Raw genomic sequence first — 23,746 nt, 5'->3', positions numbered from 1 at the left:
ACATCTCACTTGTAAGCCTTGGCTAGCATTTATGTACCCCCAAAAATGCAAAATCAAGTTAACTAAGGAGAAATATGAAACAGTTTCCTTGCAAAAAATAAGTTGAATATTGATGTCTATGCATGTTTGAGTGGACTTTAGGTTAACTTTTATTATTATTTTTAAAGCTATTTAAAAAATTTTATTGTTGTTGGTGTCTTGTTAGAGAAGTTAATAGAAGTTTAAAATCGCTGTTCCTTTCCCTAAGTGGCTTATTATTGCTTTAATGTTTACTTCTACCAGTAAATCTCCTCTTCTAATTAGAACAAAGTAGGGAAGAGATTTCAAATAAATCAGTGTATTGGAAGGTCAGGTCAAAAATAATACAGTAGAAGCACATTAGGATAAACCAGATATTAACTCACAAATCAGAATATTAACTTTCTGCTACATCCTGTATGAGGCATGGGACCACAACTGTTTTATTTATCATTTTATCCCGGGCCTCTACCACAATGCCTGGCGTATAATCTGTACCCAAAAATTAATTAACAGTAATATAGTAATACAGTATGATATAATGGCTCAGTACAGATGTTAACCCTGTCCCCTAGTGCCAAAATGATACATTCCCTAATAGGCATATTTACCTTGAATTTAAGAAAAAAACCATTAACGTAATAGGACACAGTAAGGTAAAAAGAAACCCATTTGTCATATACAAGTAAAGCAGTGGGAATAAAAGACCTGAAAGGGCAGCGGGTACAAAGATATGAAGGTACCATAAGGATACAATTAGGAATGAGACTTCAAAGCAATAGTTTATAAAGAACTAGTTCTATTCTGGGATATCTACAAAATAATATACTGTCAAAAAATAACATGGCTTTCTGGGGACATTAGGGCTGTCTATAGCTGAGTCTGAAAGATGTTACCTGATGAAGGAGAGCCTGTGGGGTGAGATTGTAACAAATAAGAAAAGAAAAAGATGTCTGAAGGTGAATATTCAAAGGAACAAAGATGCCGTTTGAATGTTATTAGGTCATTCACAGAAAATTGTAGTTTTTCTTTAAGTAAACATTTAGGGTTGGTAGAATACTTTTTTTAAATGATAGTTTGTTATACATAAATAGGAAATAGAAAATTAATTTTGAATAATAAAAAAAAAAACAAATAAGCGCTAAAGAGACCAACTTTACTTGCCCTGAAAGGGCAAAGAGGAGTGTTAAGTGGGTTCCTTTTCTTCCCAAGACCAGGTAAGTCCTGAAAGGGATGGTTGGAAACTTCTGTTAATTTTGAAACCAAAGAGCAATGTAAAGGTAGAGGGAAAAGTTACTTTGGAAAAAATTCCCAGTGTTAGGAAAGATAGCCCATCTGGAGAATGAGTGGAACAATCCAACTGACAGTTAATCTAGATTGCGACTATAAAATAACTTTAATTCTCTTCATTGTTAACAGCAATGAAGTGAATTCTAGGTATATAGTTGTCTGATTGTGATATTCAAGTTAAACTAAAGCTTCTGCATGTACCTTGACAGGTACCATTTTTATGGTGGACTAATCCTATATCGTTGGTTACAAATCTGAAACAGAGTGAGTTTCCTATTTACAGTCAATCACATGTATATCGTGGGTTGTGACCCATATTTACATTTTGAAATACAAGCATATGTAAATATGACTTCTATACTTTATAAAAATGGACTCTTCTTACAAACCATCACAGTCAACTACATTTTCAAAGACATGATAGAAATTTCGTAAAACTCTTACCGATCCCTGAGAATGGTCCAGAGCTCTCCACCTAGGCAAGCTTCCATCAACATATACAAATATTTGCTGTCCTTAAATGTTCTGTATAATCTGTGATTTGCAAACAAGAAAACAAAGATTATAAACGTTACTGTCTTTTAAAAGCATGTAAATGTTTTCGGTGCCCGGATTACAGTCTTACTGTTGATTTACCAAGCTTGAAATCTTATTAAAAGAATGAGAAAGATCTAAATTCACAAAGAGGAAAAAGGAAGCGATGGCTCATGACTAAGATTTTCACACTGTAGGGGGTAGTCTCTCCTTTGAAATGGATTAATCCAAATGATTATGAACCAAGAGGGCTTCCTGGGGTTCCTCTAATTCCAATTTGGCTAACGTTTCAAGTGTGGCCTCTTGAGCGATATTTAGTGGTCATAAACATGCAGTGTGCATGGATATTCAGTAGGTGACACTTTAAAATATAGATGTGTATGACATTTATGCACTGTTCACTTAAATTCATGTGATACCCTGTTTTCATCAAGTGCCACTGGCAAATTAACTAGAAAAGCTTCTGCGTATTAAAAAAAAAAACCATTGTCTTATCAGTGCTCTCAAAATACCGAGATGGGATAGTTATATCATTTTTTAACAACTTCAGAAAATATGCAAATAAAGAATATTCAAGGTAAAATAGTTTGATTTTTGGTATTTTGTCTTTCATGCACCAGAGGTCTATGCAGAGTTCTTGGAATAACAGGATAAAAATGGAACATTAAGAACTCTGATATCTCCTTTGGGAAAAACATGTTCTTTTCACAGAATCTGATTCTCATTAAAAAAAAAAAAAAAAAGAATCAAAATTTTAGTGGTTTTTTTTTTTTTTTTTTTTTTTTTTCCGGTACTCGGGCCTCTCACTGTTGGGGCCCCTCCCGTTGCGGAGCACAGGCTCCGGACGCGCAGGCTCAGCGGCCATGGTTCACGGGCCCAGCCGCTCCGCGGCATGTGGGATCCTCCCGGACCGGGGCACGAACCCGTGTCCTCTGCATCAGCAGGCGGACTCTCAACCACTGAGCCACCAGGGAAGCCCTAGTGTTTTTTTATTTAGTAAAAACTTTTTTAAAATCAGATTAAAAATTATGTTTCTTTGTGTGAATCAGATGTGTAACAGTGAGTGCAAATGTGGTTGCTTTTCCACTTGGAGTTGGGGACTTGAGCCCTGGGACAGGGTCTTTACCTCACTATGAAATCGGAATGAGCCCCCTGCATGATCTGCTTCTCCGAGCGGATGTGCTCCTGCTGTCTCGTATCCACGATGTGGCGTTTCTTGAGAATTTTCATTGCAAAGGTTTTGGATTCTTCACTTTTCAATTGGACCTTAAAGAAAGCCAGAAGGGAGTAAGTGAGGAAAAAAAAACCCCACAGAGTTAATATAACAGAATGCATTCTTAGCCCCAAATTAACAGGTGCATGGAGCACTGAAATGACACCCCAAACACCACCTGTATCACAGTAAAGCCTTGCTGGAGCTGGGTTTGAAATCCAGGGCTCACAGCTGTTGCCCAATCTCATTCCACTGGAACTGATGCATCTTCACTAACTGGATTGCCAATTAGTTTTGTGCCCACTGGGATTAGAAGAGGGAAAGTGTATTTGATTCTCATTGTATTATTTCATTTCATTTCAGATAATGTGTTTGAGTATACTTTACAGTTTTTCTCCTTCAGTCAGAAAAGTAAAAATAAAAACAAATTCCTTCTCCAGTTTTACTTCGAGTGAGGAAAAAGTAGGACCATACGGTCCTATATGCTTTTCCTCTTTTTAGTCCTCGTCCACAAACATTTCTAGAGTTATTTAATTCAGTGATAGACCCTTGTCTCTGCTGAGACTGAAAATTTGTGTACTGTTATTTCTTCTTTTTATCTCACAGTCTTTCCCTTCCATTAAAAAAAAAGAAAGATAGTAACAAGATTTCTTTCTAAAGACTTTGGAAACTACTTTTCTTTTCCTCTCAAATAGGCATGATGGCTTTAATCTTGTCTGACCTTAAACCTTACTCCTTAGTTATACTAACTGGGAGACCTAAACTGAACCTTGATGTCCCCAATGCTTCCAAGCCTCTGTTACAGCCCCACATGGTTCTCGGTGGCTCTGGAGAGAGCTTGGGTCCTCCAGATGACATTCCTCAGACTGGTCTGTGTTCACTGTTTTACACAATATTTCAACAAGGTGACTTGCAAGGAAAAGAAGAGAGATAACTGAGCTAATCACTTAATGGCAATATAAAAGCGTTACCATTGAGTGTTCTCAAACCACAGAATTCTCAAGATAATACCAAACAGCCCATGTTTTTCTGAACTAATGAAAGCCTTGGAGAAATAACATGATAAGCTGTTCCTGCTTTTCAGCTGAAGTGGGGCTGTCCCCTCTTTAGTTGTGAACTGTTTACTTTAGCTGCAGGGATAGTGCAGGGATAGTGAAGGTCTTAAGTGTATTGCTCATGTACACATGGACAGACTGAATTCCATTGAGAGAACATTAATGTGGCAAGCTCTTTGGAAGAAAACACGAGGACACTTCAAATAAATAGGCCTCAGTTTGCTGCCAGCATCTGAGAATCTATATGACAGGTTAGAGGGGAAAATGGATATTTGAAAATGCCTTAACCAGCTAAAGGCCCTCTACTCCATTTCTGAAACTCTTTGAGATGACAGATGAGTGTGATACAAATGAATTCAGCTATAGTTCATAGTAAAATACAAAAATGTGAAAACCCACTTCTAAAAGAAATCTGGATAAGAAAGATGACATGAAAAATGAGCTGTGTCAGAGTACTAACACTCAGAGGAGAAGAAATCAGATCGTATTCCCTCTTTAGAGTCTGACCCAGGTAAATGACTGAAGAGTAGATCACACACCTAATGTACAAATTATGCTCTTTAGAGATGGTAACACACATTTTAACTGGTGCACAGGTTAGGAGGAAAGAACCCTGGCTTTAGGGTAACAGGTCTGGACTTAAATCCTGACTCCACTTAAGGCCTCTCTCAGTCCTCTTAGGCAGTTGAGTAACTGCTCTGAGGCCCAGTTTTTGCTGAGGATAACGCCACCTACTGTATGGAGTTATTGGGACCTTAAATGAGAAAGTGCCACCGCATGGGCATTCAGTGATGGTCTCTCTACGTGTACCTTGGGTAGATCAAATGTTGTCTTGAAAACAAGGCCAGATCAAGTCACTTCTCTGTTCAAAACACTGCAGTGGCTTCCCATCTCACTCATGGTAAAGACAAAGCTGTCACACAGTCCGACAAGGCCCTACATTATCTGAACCCCCATTCCCTGTAAGCCTCACTTCCTCCTTGCTCACTGTGCTCAGGTCACACTGGCCATCTTGCTGCTCCTTGAGCATAACAGCAAGCTCTTGCTTCAGGCCATTTGCACATGCTGTTCTTCTGCCTGAATATTGTCTCACAGTTATCCTCAGGGCTTGCCCTCTCAGTTCCCTAAATTCTCTGCTCAAATGTTTCCTAATCAGAAAGTCTCTCCTCACACCAGTCTACATGAAAGAGTAATCACCTACTTCTCCCTTCCCTTTTTTAGTGTTCTCTATAGCTCTTATCACAAGCGAATGCACCAAATATTTATTCTGATTACTTGTTTAGTATCTGTCTCTTTTCACCAGTCTGTAAGCAACCCAAGACTGGGGATTTTTTTGTCCACTGTGCCTGACAAAGGATAAATGCTCATTAAATGTTTGTTGACTAAATGAATCAAAGAAAGGATGAAATAAGCCATGATGACTTATCACTGGCAAAGCCACAAAGAGAGCTAGTATCTCAGCTCCGTACTGTGTATCTCTGAGGTTAGCAGGATAAAAACAAGGGAAGCTATAAATGACAAGTATGTAGCATTTGCTCTTTTTCTTCTTTCCAAAACTGCCATTATTCATAAAAAAGGAAGAAAAGATTTCTAAATGCTGATGCTTCACAGGAAGTATACATGACAAATAACTATGTGATACAGCTCTGAATTTTCAGTTGTTATATTTACAAGATGTTTTCTTAACCTTGCTTTTCCTTGAATGACTAAAATGTGATATTATTCCCCAAAAGCCTACTATATTAGTAACATCATCTCTAGGATAATATCATCTGGGTCTTGGGGACAGTTATCCATCTACATCTAAATACAAAATAAATTTATGAAGAGACAAAAAGAAATGTGTTCACTGATATGTTAACAATGGTTTTCTCTTAGGGAGATTTTTAGTTGATTTAGCTCTTTTTAACTTTTTTGAATCGCTCAATTTTTATACAATTAGCATATCTCACTTTTATGGTAAGTAAAAATAATGACTCTGGTCATGGAAAAAAAAATTTTAGGTCTCTTTTAAATCAGAATAGCTATTTATTATTGTCTGACTCTCTCAAAGGATCTGGTTCAGTGGAAACCACTCTATTAGAATTCCATGTATGCAAAGACCTTGAGAAGTTCTGTATAGGATAGCAACCTATTCAAGTTCGGGCTGAGCCACACTATTCATCTCCTTAAAGTACGTGCCATAATTTTTTCTTTCAATATAAACTCTCAGTGTAAGTTACAGCAATTTGTATTTCAAGAGCCTAAGCTATTATGCTTTATTATGAAAGTGTTTTCACAAAACTAATACATGAAAAATTTTACGGTGAAATTTAGTGTGCTTTTTATTTGTCCTGTTGGTCAAATTAATTATACCAAGTCCACTTGTGCCAGTTTGAGATGATGATGATTTTGTAGCAGGCCAGCTAGAGATATGACATAGATGCTGAGTGTGAACAGAGGAAGGCAAAAGAAGGGGAAAGGAATACATTTCTTCTTCTTGTTCAGGAATCCTTCCCAGCCTGGGTGGTTAGGCATGATTCCCAGGTTTGTCTTTGCAGACTATCCTAACCCCATCTAGATGTACAGGCTAATGCACTGGTTGAGAAGGTGAGCTTTGAAATTTGACTACCTTTGTTTAAATCTCAACCTTTTTTTTTTTTGATTGTGATCTTGGACAAATTTCTGAAACTCTTTGTTTCCTCATCTGTAATATGTGGATAATTCTCTTAGGTTACCTGTGAACATGAAATAAAAGGGCCTATATATCAAACACAGTGTCTGGAACAGAGAACACATTCAGTTAGTTGCCTTTATTCTTTTGTGCTTCTTAGTTTAATGGTCTCTTCAGGCCAAAGCAATTTTCTCAAAATATGATCCACCACAGGATGAATGCCACTTTGTACCCATTCCTATTCCCACCCCATCCACTTCAGTTCTACCAAGGGAATAGTAGAGGTTTGAGAAGCTACATCTAAAAGATTGCTGGCCCTTGTACCATACTGGTTTCACTCTCAAGGTTTCTAGAAAGGAGACATGAATGAGAAAATGCTAATACTCAATATATTCTATGTTTTACAAGTAATGCTATGTGCTATATCAGAAATTAAAATTGGAAAAAGTTTCATTTACAGTACTTCAGTGTGAATCACTGTGTTGCCATTTGAAGGAATGTATCCTTGAGCAAAGTGAATCTTAATGTGGGAATTTTTGACAAAGATTTTGACACGTTCTTAACTATCAGGTTCTAGCTGGTGCCCAAATAATACTGACCTGAAGGTGAGAGGCAATGCCACCAGCATTATAAAGAGCTTTGAAGACACAATTGCTGGCTGTATTTAAATACATGCTTTCTTTTATCTGGGGCAGGTACTTGCTTTATAAAGGCTTGTCTCCTGTTGGACCTAATTCTTCGCTCTTGCGAGGAAGGAGGGTTATGATCAGAGCAAGGTTAAAACTAGCTCAGTGACAATGACTGGGAGCTGGTCCTTAGAATCTGTTTGTCCATTCATCTATTTAACTTGTTATTAACAGTTCATAGTTTATTTTGCACTGCAGATATCTTTTCATTATTTTGGAAGAAAATGAATTTCTGAACTATACTGTAATTAAAATGTTTTATTAAATATAAGGTTTGAACTGTCAATATCACTTGGCCTATTATTATGCAAAATTCCTTTGTAAACTAGTTCAAATTACATTTCCATGCACAACGAGAAAGGATGACTCACTTAGGTAAGCTAATACTATAGAACAAAGATGATGAAGTGAGCTTAGAAAAGCTTATACAGGAGGAGGTGGCCAAGATGGCAGAGTAGGAAGACCCTGAACTCACATCCTCTAACAGACACACCAAAATTATGACTACTTACAGAGGTACCATCTATGAGAACGACCTGAAGGCTAGCAGAAAAGATTTTCTACAACTAAAAACATAAAGAAGGAACTACCATGAGACAGGAGGGGGGGACAAAAACACAGTATTGTCAGGACCCACACCCTTGGGTCAGCAACTCACAAATAGGAGGAATATCACAATCATAGAAGTCCTCTCCAAGGAGCGAGGGGTCCAGGTCCCATACTGGACTCCCTGGCCTGTGAGTCCTACACCTGCAATATGAGCCCCTATAACGTCTGGCTTTGAAAACCAGTGAGGTTTGTGTTTGGGAGAGCAGGAGGGCTTTAGGAAACAGAGACTTCACTCTTAAAGGGCGTGCACAAAATCTCACACACTCCAAGTCCCGGTAGTTTGAAAGGACCCTGGATCAGACCCACTTACTAATCTTAGGGAGCCTCTGGAGAGGCAGGGGGCAAGTAGGAGCACCCTTGGTGATGAAGACACTGGCAGCAGCCATTTTAGGGGGCTCATTCTACCATGTGGACACAGGCGCTGGCAAGTGCAACTTTGGAATCCTCTGTCTATCCTGATAGTGCTGGGTACTCGGCACCAGACCCAGGCTGGCACCTGCCCCAAGATGCACCCTGCCTCTCTGGCCCAGGTCATGCATACTGCTGTGTGGGGACTCAGCCCCACCACCAGTGGGACTAGCACCAGCTATGCAGGAAGCCTACCCTCCAGTGGGGCCTGCAGCCACTGCATGACGTACAGCCTTGGAGCCAACTGGCCTGGGTGGGGCAAGCCTGCTTACCAGCGCACCCACAGTAGTCAGCCCTACAACAACAGAAGTGTGCAAGTGGCCCACAGAGGGGCCTCCCCTAGAGCATACAGCTCTGCTAACCAGAGGGGAGTGTACTGCTGGGACACATAGGCTATCTCCCACATAAGGACACTTCTTCAAGATCAGAAAATATAATCAACATACCTAATACACAGAAATAAAACCAGAGACTTAGGCAAAATAAGGAGAAAGAGGGATATGTTCTGACCAAAGGAACAAGACAAAACCTGAGAAAAAGAACTAAATGAAGTGCAGATAAGCACTCTACCCAGTAAAGAGTTCAAGATAATGTTCATAAAAATGCCCACTGAGCTTGGGAGAAGAATGGCTAAACAGAGAATTTCAACAAAGAGTTAAGAAGATATAAAGAGAACAAAACAGCTGAAGAACACATTAAGTGAAATGAAAAATACACTAGAAAGAATCAAAAGTAGATTAGATGATACAGAGGAATGGATAAGTGATCTAAAAGAGTAGTGGAAATCACCCAAGCTGAACAGAAAAATGAAAAAAAGGATTAAAAAAAAATAAGGATAGTTTGAGGCCTCTGAGACAACATTGAGTGTACTAACATTCACATTATAGGAGTCCCAAAAGCAGAAGAGAGAAAGGGACAGAGGACTTACTTGAAGAGATAATAGTCAAAAATATCCCCAACTTAGGGAAGGAAACACATCCAGGTTCAGAAAGCACAGCGTCCCAAACAAGATCCACCCAAAGAGGTCCACACCAAGACACATTATAGTTAAAATAGCAAAAACTAAAGATAAAGAGAGAATCTTAAAAGCATCAAGAAAAAAGAAAATAGTATGTACAAGAGAAATCCCATAAGGTATCAGCTGACTTTTGAGCAGAAACTTTGCAGTCTAAAAGGGAGTGGCACAATATATTTAAAGTGATGAAAGGAAAAAAACCTACAACCAGGAATACTCTACCCAGCAAGGTTATCATTCAGATTTGAAAGAGGTAAAGAGTTTTACAGACAAGCAAAACCTAAGAGTTCAGCACCACAAAAACCAGCTTTACAAGAAATGTTAAAGGAACTTCTCTAGGCAGTAAAGGCCATAATTAGAAATATAACAATTATAAAAAGAAAAAATCTCACTGGTAAAGGCAATAGATCAACTACTTACAAAGTTAGCAGGAAGGTTAAAAGACAAAAGTAGTAAAATTATCTATATTCACAGTAAGTAGTTAAGGGATACACACAAAAAAGATAACAAAACATGATGTCAAAAAAATTAAACAGGAGAGGGGAAGTAAAAATGTAGAGTTGTTAGAATGTGTTTGACCTTGAGCTCATCAATGTAAAATATTACTATAATAATATATATGTTGTTATATATGAACCTCATGGGAGCCACAAAGCAAAAACCTGTAATAGATAAACACACAAAAAGAGAGAAAAAAAATCCAAACATAACAGTAAAGATTCTCATCAAATCACAAGGAAAAAGAGCAAAAGAAGAAGAGAGGAACAAAAAAGAACTACAAAAAGAACCAGAAAACAATTAACAAAATGACAGTAAGTACATACCTATCAATAATTACATTACATATAAATGGACTAAATGCTCCAATCAAAAGGCATAGAATAGCTGAATGGATACAAAACCAAGATCCATTTATATGCTGCCTACAAAAGACTCACTTCAGATCTAAAGACACACACAGAATGAAAGGGAGTGGATTGAAAAAGATATTCCATACAAATGCAAATGAAAAGAAAGCCAGGGTAGCAATACTTAATATCAGACAAAATATACTTTAAAACAAAGACTATAACAAGAGACAAAGAAGGGCATTATGTAATGATCAAGGGATCAAGCCAAAAAGAAGATACAACAACTGCAAATATATGTACACCCAACTTAGGAGCACCTAAATACATTAAGCAAATATTAACAGCTATAAAGGGAGAAATTGACAGTAATACAATAACAGAAGGGAAATTTAACACCCAATATATCAATGGACAGATCAGACAGAAAATCAGTAAGGAAACACTGGCCTTAAATGACATATTAAATCATATGGACTTAATATATACAACATTTCTTCCAAAAACAGCAAAATACATGTTCTTTTCAAGTGCACATGGAACAAATATCCAGGACAGATTACATGCTAGGCCTCCAAACAAGTCTCAATAAATTTAAGAAGACTGAAATCATATCAAGCATCTTTTCTAACCACAATGGTGTGAAACTATAAGTTATCTGAAAGAAAATAACTGCAAGAAACACAAACATGTGGAGTCTAAAAAACATGCTACTAAACAACCATTGGGTCCCTAAAGAAATTAAAAAGGAAATCAAAAAAATACCTGGAAACAAATAAGAATGGAAAAACAACAATCCAAAATCTATGGGATGCATAAAAGCACTTCTAGGGTAAAGTTTAAAGTCATACAAGCCTACCTCAGGAAACAAGAAAAATATCAAATAAAAACATGTAACCTTATACTGAAAGGAACTAGAAAAACAAACAAATCCAAAAGTTAGTAGAAGGAAAAAAAAATACATATGAGAGCAGAAATAAATAAAATAGAGACAAAAAAAAAAACTATCAATGAAACTAAGAGCTGGTTCTTTTAAAACATAAACTGTTAGCAAGACTTATCAAGTTAAAAAGAGAACCCAAAAATAAAATCAGAAATTAAAGAGGAGAAGTTACAATCAACACTACAGAAACACAAAGGATCATAAGAAATTACTGTGAACAATTATATGGTAATAAAATGGACAACCTAGTAGAAATGGATAAATCCCTAGAAAGATACAATATCGCCAAACTGAATCAGGAAGAAATAGAAAATATGATCAAACAATACCAGTAATGAAACTGAATCAATAATAATAATAGTAGTAGTAGTAATAATAATATTATAATAAAAAATAACTCCCAACAAACATGAGTCCAGGACCAGACGGCTTTAGAGGTGAATTCTAGAAGACATTTGAATAAGACTTAATACCTATATTTTTCAAACTACTGCCGAAAATTAAAGAGGAAAAAAATGTTTTGGAACTCATTCTACCAGGCCACCATCACCCTGATACCAAAACCAGAAAAAGATACCACAATAAAAGAAAATTACAGGCCAGATATCACTGGTGAATATAGATGCAAAAACCCTCAACAAAAATATTAGCAAACCAAACTCAGCAATACATTAAAATGATCATAAACCATTATCAAATGGGATTGATCCCAAGAATGCAAGGATGGTTAACGTCTGCAAGTCAATCAATATGATACTCCGCATTAAAAAATATCATCTCAATAGACGCAAAAAAATCTTGTGACAAAATTCAACATTGATTTATAATGAAAACTCAGCAAAGTGGGAATAGTGGAAGAATACCACAATATAATAAAGGCCATACATGACATAGTGACAGCCAACATCATATCCAACAGTGAGATGCTAAAAGCATTTTCTTTAAGGTTAAGAATAAGACAAGGATGCCCACTCTCACCACTTTTATTAAACATAGTACTGAAAGTCCTAGCTACAGCAATCAGGCAAGAAAAAGAAATAAAAGGAATCCAAATGGGAAAGAAGCAGTAAAACTGTCATTGTTTGCAGATGAGATGATATTATATATAGAAAATCCTAAAGACATCACCAAAAAACTATTAAAACTTATAAATGAATTTGGTAAAGTTTCACAATACAAAATTAATATACAGGAATCTGTTGGATTTCTATACACTGTCTGATAGTTCAGATATCAGAACTATCAGAAAGATAAATTAAGAAAACAATCCCATTTATAACTGCATCAAAAGAATACCTAGGAATAAATCTAACCAAATAGGTAAATAATTGTACCCTGAAAACTAGAAGACATTAATGAAAGAAATTGAAAATGACAAAAACAATTAGAAAGCTATTCCATGCTCATGAATTGGAAGAATCAGTGTTGTTAAAATAACCGTACTACCCAAGGCAATCTACAGGTTCAATGCAATCCCTAGCAAAAGGCATTTTTCACAGAACTAGAACAAACAATACTAAAATTTGTATGGAAACAAAAAAGACCCTGAGTAACCAAGGCAATCTTGAGAAAGAAGAACAAATTTGTGGGGGTGGGGTGGGGTGGGGATCATGCTCTCTGATTTCAAACTATACTGCAAAGCTACAGTAATCAAAACAGTAGGTACTGGCACAAAAACAGACACAGAGATCAATGGAACAGAATAGAATGCCCAGAAATGAACCCACACTTATATGGTCAATTGATCTACAACAAAGGAAGCAAGGATATACACTGGGGAAAAGACAGGCTTTCCAATAAATAGTTCTGGAAAAAACTAAACAGCTACATGCAAAATAATCAAACTGACAACTTTCTCATACCATGTACAAAAAATAAACTCAAAATGGATTAAAGACTTAAATATGAGTCCTGGAACTATAAAACTCCTAGAAGAAAATATAGGGAGTAGGCTCTTTGACATCAGTGTTAGCAATATATTTCTCAATATGTCTCCTCAGGGAATGGAAACAAAAGCAAAAATAAACAAATTGGCTATACCAAACCAAAAATCTGTTGCACAGTGAAGGAAACTATCAACAAAACAAAAAGTTGGCCTATTGAATGGGAGAAATATTTGCAAACATCACATTAATAAGGAGTTAATATCCAAAATATACAAAGAAACCATATAACTCAACATCAAAAAAACCCCAAACAATCTAATTAAAAAGTAGGCAGAGGAACTGAATAGACATTTGTCCAAAGAAGACATACAGATGGCCAACAGACACTTGAAAAGATGCTCAACATCACTAATCATCAAGGAGATGCAAATCAAAACCACAATGAAAATCCACCTCACACCTCTCAGAATGGCTATCATCAAAGATACAACAAATAACAAATGTTGGTGAGGATGTGGAGAAAAGGGAACCCTCATGCACTGTTGGTGGGCTTGTAAATTGGTATATATAGCTGCTGTGGAAAGAGTATGGAGGTTCCTATAAAAAATTAAAAATAGAATTGCTATATGATCCAGCAGTTTCACTTCTGGGTATTTACTCAAAAAACCCCAAAACACTAATTCCAAAAGATATGTACATCCCAGTGTTCATAGCAGCATTATGTACAATAGCCAAGATATGGAAGCAACCTAAGTGCCCATCAATAGACGAATGGATAAAGAAGATGTGGTGTGTGTGTTTTATATAAAATAAAATATTACTCAGCCATAAAAAGATGAAATCTTGCCATTTGCAACAAAATGGATGGATCTAGAGAGTAGTATGCTAAGTGAAATGTCAGACAGAGAAAGAGAAATACAATATGAACTCACTTATATGTGGAATCTAAAAGCAAACCAAACAAACAAAACTAAAAGAAAAGAGACTCATAGACACAGAAAACAAATGTATGGTCGCCAGAGGGGAAGTAAGTGGGGGTGGTAAAATAGGTGAAGGGGATGAAGAGGTACAAACATCCAGTTATAAAATAAATAAGTCAGAGGGATGTAACATAAGGAACATGGTCAATAATATTGTAATAACTGTATGGGGACAGATGATTACTAGGCTTAACTTCGGTGATCATTTCATAATGTAGGCAAATATCAAATCACTATGTAGTACACCTGAAACTAACATAATATTTGTACATCAACTATATTTCAAGAAAAGAAAAGAAAAGCTTACACAGGAAACCTGGGTTCTAGTCCTCGATCTTTCACTAATAGGTTTATGTTTAGTCATATAATCTTACTGGGCCTCAGGCCACCTCTCAGAAAATGAAGGGCCAAACTAAATTACATCTAAGGGTTCCTTCCAGCCGGAAGATTCTATGAACCTGAAATTTGACATAATAAATATGCATTGTGAAAGCACGTTCATTATATTTAACCTTATGGAAACAGCCCAACAAACCTGTGGCAATAGCTTGGGCCAAAGGATAAAGGGGGAATTACCCAAGTAACACAAAGGTGGCATAAGGAAGCATGATGATTCACTCTGGAAGCATCACCCTGAGTTTACAGCACATGCATATTCTCCTGGGATGTGGAGGTTTTATTTGCTCTGTTCTCTCAAGCCCAACGCGTAAAGGGGATCTGCTTCTTAACTGTTGTATTTTCTGTGTTACTAATTGTCAAAGAACATGCGCTGGATAGAAATAGTAGTAGCTTTCCCAAGAAGAGCACTAAAACAGACTCCAAGGCATAAGGAAATCTAGGCAGAGTCATCCTAATTGTAATAGCTGGACAACAGCAAAACAGGAATGGCAAATATTTTCTCTAAACAAACCAGCACACAATTTAATCAGGCAATCCATGTTACATGGGATGGCATAAAATCATTTCTTTATTTTGGGCTGTCTTTAAACAGGGAGGAAATAGATTTCTAAGTAATCCAGGAACAATATGGCCATGGTCTGTATTGTAAAATTTAAGTAGCTCACATTTAATCCAAATTGAGGTAATTTACGGAATTCATGACAAGGCCTATAGTGAAAAGAAAAGTTCTATAAGTGAAGATGGAAAGAAGGAGGGAGGAAGGAAGGCAGGCGGGGTGGCGGGGGAGGGAGGGAATAAAGGAAGGAAGGGAAGGAAAGAAAGAGAAAGAAAACCCTAGACTGAGAAAAATGTATAGGTCCTATTCTATAAGATAAACTGTGCCAAACTGTGGGAGTATGCTTTTCTCTACTCTGGTTACAGTTCTCAACCAGATTCACCGAAAGAGGCAAAAGACGCATAATAAAACTTTAACAACCAAGTAAACCAGCAAGCCAACTATTAGACCCTCTAGACATGTATAAACACTAGGTTGTTCTGTCTCCATCATTTTGCAATACTCCCCTATTGCCAGACAATGCTTCACAACCTATCAGATACTGGCCTCAAACTCCATGTTCAGGAAACAACTTAAACAGCTCTGTTCAGTAGCAGTTGGGTACAGTAACAAAGCTGAAGTAGGGTAATAAAGGAGCCATAAAATCACCATAAACTTCAAAAAGAAAAAAGGCATGAAGTTGCTGTGTATTAAACACCTTTGTATTCAGATCCATATTGAACTAAATTTACAATTATACATGTAGAAAATAAAAATATTTAGTGTAAAACAAAGTTTTAGTGTAAGAAAACATGCAGTAAAAAAGGCTAATCTTTAGAGAGAGAGTAAATTAGTAGTTGCTGGAGCTGAGGGTAGGAATGGAGAGCATTTGCAAATGGGCCACAAGGGTTCTATTAAAGTGATGGAAATGTTCTAAAATTGGATTGTGGTGGTGATTGTACAATTCTGTGGTAAGTAGATTATACCTCAAAAAAGCTTTTAAGGAATTTTAAAATAAGAAAAAGCCAGAAAATATGTGTATCTATATTTTTTAGTTCTTGTCTTTATTGATTGTGAGATAGGTATATTTTTAATTTACATTTTAAGGAACTAAATGTCAGAAATGTTTTTCTTTCTATGCTTATCTTTACCCCTTCAATAAAAGTTCCCCAATTAATCAAAACTATATTTCATTTTTACTCTAGTTTCTGTAAACTATTAACATTTTTATAAAAAATTTTATTCTTTTTTATGACTTCTCTATTTGCTATTTATTAAAAGTCCTAAATTCAAAGAAGTCCTCATGTCCAAAAAAAAGGTGGGATCATGGGTCATTTTAAGCAAAATGTACATAACTATCACACAATTCTTAAAACTTATCTAGTCAAAATAATACATATTTGCTGGGTAATGTCTTTTATTATTTTAATAATGTACAAACTACAATCATACCCAAGTTCATAATATCTGGAGCCTCATTTTCCTCACTTAGAGAATAAAACTACATTATTTTATAGTCACAGATATTGTAAGACCAAATCAGATAGTGTATGTGAAAGTGCTTTGAAAATTAAAAAGTGCTATGTAAGAATTACCATTATTACCATGACTTCCAAGATATGTGGGAATGCTAATTAAAATGGATACTTATAAATAGTATTTTCCTGTTACAATTCATAATTAAATCTGGTTTTAAATTAGCTGTTCCAACCACCCGAATGAAATAGAAGGAACAGGAAAAATTAATGTCTGAATTTAAGGAAGTTTTTTTTTCAAAGAGAAAGAAAAAGCAGTGTTATTGCTCTAATGCAAATAACTTTTTTGGACATGACATACTAATGTGTCCAAGTATTCAGGAAGAACCGACTTAACTACATTACTGAAAGTGACATCTTTTAAGGGCACAGAAAGCTTCTATTCTACAAAGTAGTATTGGACTGTACTCCTCAACATTTCCTAACCAAAAAAAAAAGAATTCTTATGTGAGAATTACTTTTCTCTGTGTAATAGTAGTAGCTTTTTAAAATTTATTTTATCTACTCTTTTTCGTTTAATCCCACTTGCCATTTGCACAAGTGATAATCAGGAGACAGTCTCTGCTTTTCATCCTTGTTTTCCTTCCCAGGGTCACCTCAACTTCTTATCAAAATGTAACGCCATTTTCTCTGTAACTTGCCTTGAGACCTAAAATTCAGTTTTACAGCTAGTGATAAGAAACATAAGGAAATATCTGTACCTTTAAATTCAAATTGAGTTAAAAATATGTGAAGCAATTTTCATAGAGAAAATAGTTTTCATTTTAATTTTTTAAAAAGACGTTTAACTTTTAGTTCAGAGGCAGATAAGAAAAAGAACTTCATACTTTTCTGTTTTCAATTACAACATGAACAAAAGTTTGGACTGTTTTATAGAAATCATTTGCAAAGGAAAGAGCGCTTGTGATTTCCCTTAATAGGGAATTAGCACTGCTACATTTTGACTCAAAAGGCTACCTACATTGATTCAAGATTGTTTCCTGAAATGTGAAATTTAAATACACCATTTCTCTTCCCTACAGTACTTGTGTTAAATAAACCCTATTTCATTTTGTAGGGATATTAAAATTGATTTTATTACCTATGATGCACTTTAAATTGTTTTCCTTCATAATCAAATAGTTTCTTTCCCTTAAGATTTAATTTCTATGCATAATCTCACTCATATAAAGAAATACTACATGAAATAGTTTAACTGTTGAATATTTCACATAATTCAACTTATTCTAATACTTACAAGCACACTTATAACTTAAAACTTCACATAGATGGAGTTGAGTATCGTAAGCTGACACTTAAACTTCTTTCATTTATTGACACAGTGAAGATTTAAAATGAGTTTAAATGATCTAGAGAGAATCGTATATGGCAAAATTCAACTCTCTGAGATGTGAACAGATTAATTTATGAGAGGTTTTGCATTCTAATCACACTTTTGAGATGTTAGACATAAATAACTTTATAATTTTTTTAAACTGTTACTGGAAGACTTTTAATCAAATGGCTTATAATCAGATCTTAATGTCCTAATATATGCTATATTCAAACTTCACCCTTTCTGATATTAATAAAAGTATAGCTTCTTTCTCTGTTTTTCTACTTCAAAATTTTCACAAGATTTCGTACTTCACACGTAGTTAAGCCAGTTCAACATGTGTTTACTGGTTTTTTGCTTATGCTAACTTATCTACGAAAAACAGTCGCATTAAACATTGAAACTGCTTTGTTCATGAAGGTGGAATCTGAGATTGCAGCCATGACCAGACAGTGGTTCCCATTGGTTTAGCTTGTTACTTTTGGGGTATTGATGATCTCCCCACTCTTACTGTGAATTTGCAAGGCAGTTAACTGAAGCTGGGGCTAAGTACCAAGCCATCTGGCCCACAAAATCTCCTGATTTCTTAGCCCAGTGTTTAGCCTAATATATGGTATATGTCAGCGCAATGGGGGATGTTAATATGAAGGACAGAATATGAATTAGCAATAAATTAAATGTATACAGCTGATAAGCTACAGTGAAACATTCAGAATCATCTTTTTTATATTTATTTCTAGAAAGCAAGATAAATCATTTCATTTTATTTAAGAGGACATGGCTATTTTCAACATTACTAACATACACAAGGAGACTGTTCTTCCCCTTCACGGAAGGGATTTCTCTTTGAAAGTGTTTACATAAAATTTTCAGGGACGAGGAATACATCTTGGCACAAAGTAAACTACCTTATTCAGAAGAGAAATTATGATGTTTATCTTTGGGAGCACTGCCACCTCAAAAGAGCCCTTCTAGTCACCTTATAGTGTATTCTTTTATTTCATGGGTGGAAGTTGAGAGCTGAGTCTGTGTTTATTTGCGTTCTTCTCTTGACCTAATGCCCCCCAATGCCCAATGCCTTAAAGTCTAATCTCCTTTAAGAATATAGTACAGTTATACCCTATCAGTTGGTTATCTAGTATTTCTCACTGCTCCCTCACACAACCTCTAGTCAGGCCACTTGCTTTGGTGTCCTGTGAAAACACGTGGCCTTCTGTGTTGTAAACTTTTCCTGGAATGGCCTTTCCCCAAAATGGCCTTTTCGCATCTGTTCATTTAAATCCCAACCTATTCTCTAAGCCCTGGCTCAAGTTCTGTGTCTTCTCAGGGCCTCGCTACATCATCAGCTCCAAATGCTCTCTTTTTGAAATGCTGAAAACCCTTCTTCATGATTTAGAATTTAATGCAATACTAAAGGATTTCACTTGCTATTTTTCATATGTATTGATCTTATCTTCTTACGTAGGAGAAGGCAAGATGTTCTTTGAGGGCACGAATCACACATGATCTTGCTATGTCCCACAAAAAATATTTAGGAAATTTTTTAATACATAATCTTTTACTGAATGTGACGTGACCATAAATTCACTGGATTAAAAAAAAATCAAATTTATGTCACAGAAAACAAAAAGGTGAGTGACCAAACTGTTAAGTGGTGATAAGATAAGTTTTGGATGAACTGTTTTAAGCCATGGAAAGACATGGCCAGTGCCTTCTAGATTTACAATTGGCCCTTAGTATCCTTGAGGGATTGACTCCAGTCTCCCCTGTGGATACCAAAATCCTTAGATGCTCAAGTCCCTCATATAAAATGGCATAATATTTGCATATAACCTAAATACACCCTCCTGTATACTTTAAATCATCCTTAGATTGCTTATAATACCTAATACAATGAAAATGCTATGTAAATAGGTATAAATACAGCATAGGTAATATATAAATAGTTGTAAATACAATGTGAATGCTATGTAAATTGTTTCTGGTGCGTGTCAAATTCAAGTTTTGCTTTTTGAAACCTTATCGAATATTTTCAATCTGAGGTTGGATGAATTCGTGGATGGGGAACCTGTGAATATTGAGGGCCAACTGTGGATTGATCTTTCTAGAAAAACATGAAGGTTTAGAGGAGGAAATGCTAACATTTTGCTTTACTATAGAACACTAATTTCAAACACTTTTAAAGAAAAATATTCATTTCAATAGATGGCTAGTGTATAAAATTCCTGTAATTTCAAAAGATGTATAAGAGTGTGACTGTTCGATTTGTTGTCGTTCATTTAGTCTAAACTGTATTCCAGCTATCGATGTACTAAAGAGAATATATTCTACAGTAACAAGATGAATTCATGCATATTTTACCTTATTTGTATATGTCAAAGCAGAGATAAATTTTATTACCTGTGATTTCTGCTTAGAAACTATCTTGTGGTTAGATGTTTTAGAAGTTGCAGTATACAGGCATACTTCATTTTATTGCGCTTCATTTTTTTATCACACTTTGCAGATACTGCATTTTTAACACATTGAAGGTTTATGGCAACCCTGTGTCAAGGAAGTCTGTCGATATCATTTTTCCAACAGCATTTGCTCACATCGTGTCTCTGTGTCACATTTTAGTAATTCTCACAGTATTTCAAACTTTTTCATTATTATTATATTTGCTATAATAATCTGTGATCAGTGATCTTTGATGTTACTACTCACTGAAGACTCAGATGATAGCATTTTATAGCAATAAAGTATTTTTTTAATAAAGTATTTTTTGATTAAGGTATGTACATTGTTTTTTTAGACTTAATGCTCTTACATGCTTTATAGACTACAGTATAGTGTATACATAACTGTCATATGCATTGGGAGACCAAAAAATTCCTGCTACTTGCTTTATTGTGATACTTGCTTTATTGCAGTGGCCTGGAATTGAACCCGCAATATCTCTGAGGAATGCCTGTATTGTGACTGCACCTATTATGTTCAATTAGCATCTATCAAATTGGATTTTTATTAACTATCTGAATAACTTATTTTCTCAGAAATCAACACTATCACAATTACTAATGTGTGTCAGTTTTCATTCTTTTGAAGAATAAATATAAATGAGGATGACATATTTAATAATAATCCACGTAGGGTATTTCTAGAGAAAAGGCTATGTTAAAATGAGGCAATTTTGAGTTTTCAACCAGCACAGAGTGCTTATTCACCTTGGCTACAGAGGACACAAGGCCTTAGGATGGGAGGGTTTCCCAGGCATCCTCTGCAGCATAAATCACAGTGGGCACAAATGGCAGTGCTGTCCAGCGATCCCACAGCTATTCTGTTTCACTGTCATGTGGCCTGGCAGTAAGAAGCTCTTGAAGGGTTTTCGTCTCATGTGGGGTTTCCCTTTGGCTTAGGCTTTCCCCTTACATAATGACGAAACAAAACTCTGTGACTGAGCAATAGGTTTATCACCTAATTTCTTGCTTAATCACCTCTTAGTCCCTATTTTTTTTAGTTGCTTTACATAGCCTTCCACGTCACTTGCATGTGACACACAGTGACCAAGCAGCTGGCGAAAATGCCATGAGCGTGGTATGGATGCCCATACGTACAGCACACAGACCCTGTTACACAAATGTGATTGTGAGTGTGGCAGAATTCTTACAACTTGCTACCACATTGCCCCCTCCTGGGCAATCCGATCATGGGATTGTGGCACAGGAGAAAAGACCTTTGTCCTCCATTTGGCAAGAGCCAGACCCTTGTTATGCCCAATCAGGGTGCCATGGTTTAAGAAGATTGTGGAGAAACTGCATATGATTTAGGAGTTTGCACCAAAAACGATTTCCTGTTGAGAGGTTAAGAGGTGGGGCTTTACGATTTAGAAGAGAAATGGATAAATAAGAGCAGACTACTTCAGGTACACAAAGGTTTAGTGTGAGGAAGACTTAAAATTGTTTCCCATCTCTACTCATGACAGATCAGAAAGTAAGGAGCTTTAGTGGTTTGGGGGAATTTAATAGACGCTATCACTGAAGGTCATTTGAACACCTTAGCCTCACTCATGCATTGGAGAAATGCTTGTATTCTCAGCACTTGGCCTAACAATGGGAGAAAAAAGAGTAAAATATTTCATTCCCTTCCTTTTCTATGGGTAGAGCTGAAAATGATAGTTATCATTAGAATATTTTAATAATAATAACAACACTGCCAACACTTACTGACCTATGATACGTGAGGCACTATTTGGGGACTTTAACTCATTTAATCTTTGCAATGCCTGAGGCACACAGCCTATTATTATCCTCCTTTTAGAGATGAGGAAACTGAGGCCCAAGAGGTTTAAGTAAATGACTAATCACACACAGCTGGTAAGACCTCAATCCAGACAGTCTGATTCCAGAGCTCTAGCTTTTAGCTACCACGTGATACTGTCTGATCTTTATTTTTTCCTCCACAGATATTTTAACACTCAACTAGGAGCCGCAAAAGAGAAGACAGAAAAAAGAGTCTCTGAAGGTTCGACAGAAGAAGAGGTGAATAGCAGATAATCATGGCATCTATTCCGTATTTATGTCTAAGACAGGTTCTTGAATTCTAGAAGACTTTTCTTAAAAAACAAACGTGTACCTATGATACTAAAGTGACACTTGTCTGATTTGATAATGGTGGCTGTTAGTGGTGGTAATAAGAATCTAAATATTTTTAGTAGTCAGAATGATAAAAAAAAGAAAAAGTCTAGTTTAAACATCAGTAGTTCTGGGCAAAAACAACAGCTCTTTCAGTGACCGTGTGGTCTTAGGTCACTTATACACATTATTCATGACTTAGCTCCTGTGAAATGTGGCTTATGCCTCCTATGATAGCTCTAAAGGCAAAATTATATACTGGATATGAGAGCCATCTGAAGATTGTAAAGCTGGGTTCAAATGAAAAGCTCGATGATTTTACTAAGAAAGTAATACTAATTTATTAGTAAACATTATTAATATCAGTTTATTAACAAACTATCCTGCAGTAGTTTCATTTTACGAGAGCAGACCATAAGGCTTGAGGTTATTTATGGCAACGCCTTGATGTCGATCCCTCTGTCTTAGAAATGCTGCCTCCTCTAAGAAATCTTGCCCCTCCACGCACTGAGCACGTGCTTCTCATACTCTGATTATGGGTTTACTTATTAGTTTGCATGATTGTCCCTCCTAGTGGACTGTGAGTCCCTAGAGGCAGTGGCTATTTTCTGTTAAACTGTGTATATCCCAGCAGAGAGCTCACTACATAAATACACAATAAATTGTGTAGAAAGAATATAATCCAAGAAGACAGAGATTATGTGTTCCATATCATTCTTCCTATATTTTATCCAAGTATGGTGCTCTGGTATATGAGGCATTGAATTGCTGAATGAATAGATTACATATTTATTATTTAAAGCAACTGCTACATAGCATTGCTAGATTAAAAAGTTTGACTTGTACCAATCTACTCTGAAAAGCAAGCACCTCTCTGACAAGGGCAAAGGAGAGTAAATTCGGAATGTGACCATAAAGCAATGGGACTAATTTTCACTTGTAATTTGTAAAATCCATCTCCTTATTTTAGTCACGTCTTGTAAATTAAGAGAATTACCTAGATGTCTTATAGCTTTAATGAGTAAATCATATATTTTAAAAAAGCTGAGTTCTTTAGCTGAAGGTATCTCCAGCCAGTGTTAAGGGAAGCATCACACAAATTCAGTGAAACATTTTACGGCTCTAAACCTTTCTTGTCTAATATTTAAGTAAATAACATCATTCTGCCCATCAAAGTCAGAAATCCCAACTACAGCACAAATGGACAAATA

The 23,746-nt window shown here is 36.0% G+C and overlaps 1 protein-coding gene across 3 annotated transcripts in view; it reads right to left on the bottom strand.

The window, feature by feature from the left end:
• The window catches only part of PRKG1 (protein kinase cGMP-dependent 1), a 1,185,098-nt gene that overhangs the window by 20,163 nt on the left and 1,141,189 nt on the right, over window positions 1-23,746 (bottom strand). For all 3 annotated transcript variants that reach the window (XM_067710145.1, XM_067710144.1, XM_067710146.1), the window contains 2 exons: window positions 2,969-3,108; window positions 1,753-1,842 (listed from right to left, as the gene is read on the bottom strand). In XM_067710145.1, the coding sequence (XP_067566246.1) occupies window positions 1,753-1,842; window positions 2,969-3,108 (230 nt within the window). The remainder of the gene's footprint in view (window positions 1-1,752; window positions 1,843-2,968; window positions 3,109-23,746) is intronic.

This window comes from Pseudorca crassidens, chromosome 16, assembly GCF_039906515.1.
Source record: "Pseudorca crassidens isolate mPseCra1 chromosome 16, mPseCra1.hap1, whole genome shotgun sequence".
NCBI classification, from domain to species: domain Eukaryota; kingdom Metazoa; phylum Chordata; class Mammalia; order Artiodactyla; family Delphinidae; genus Pseudorca; species Pseudorca crassidens.
This window is presented reverse-complemented; position numbering and strand designations above follow the sequence as displayed.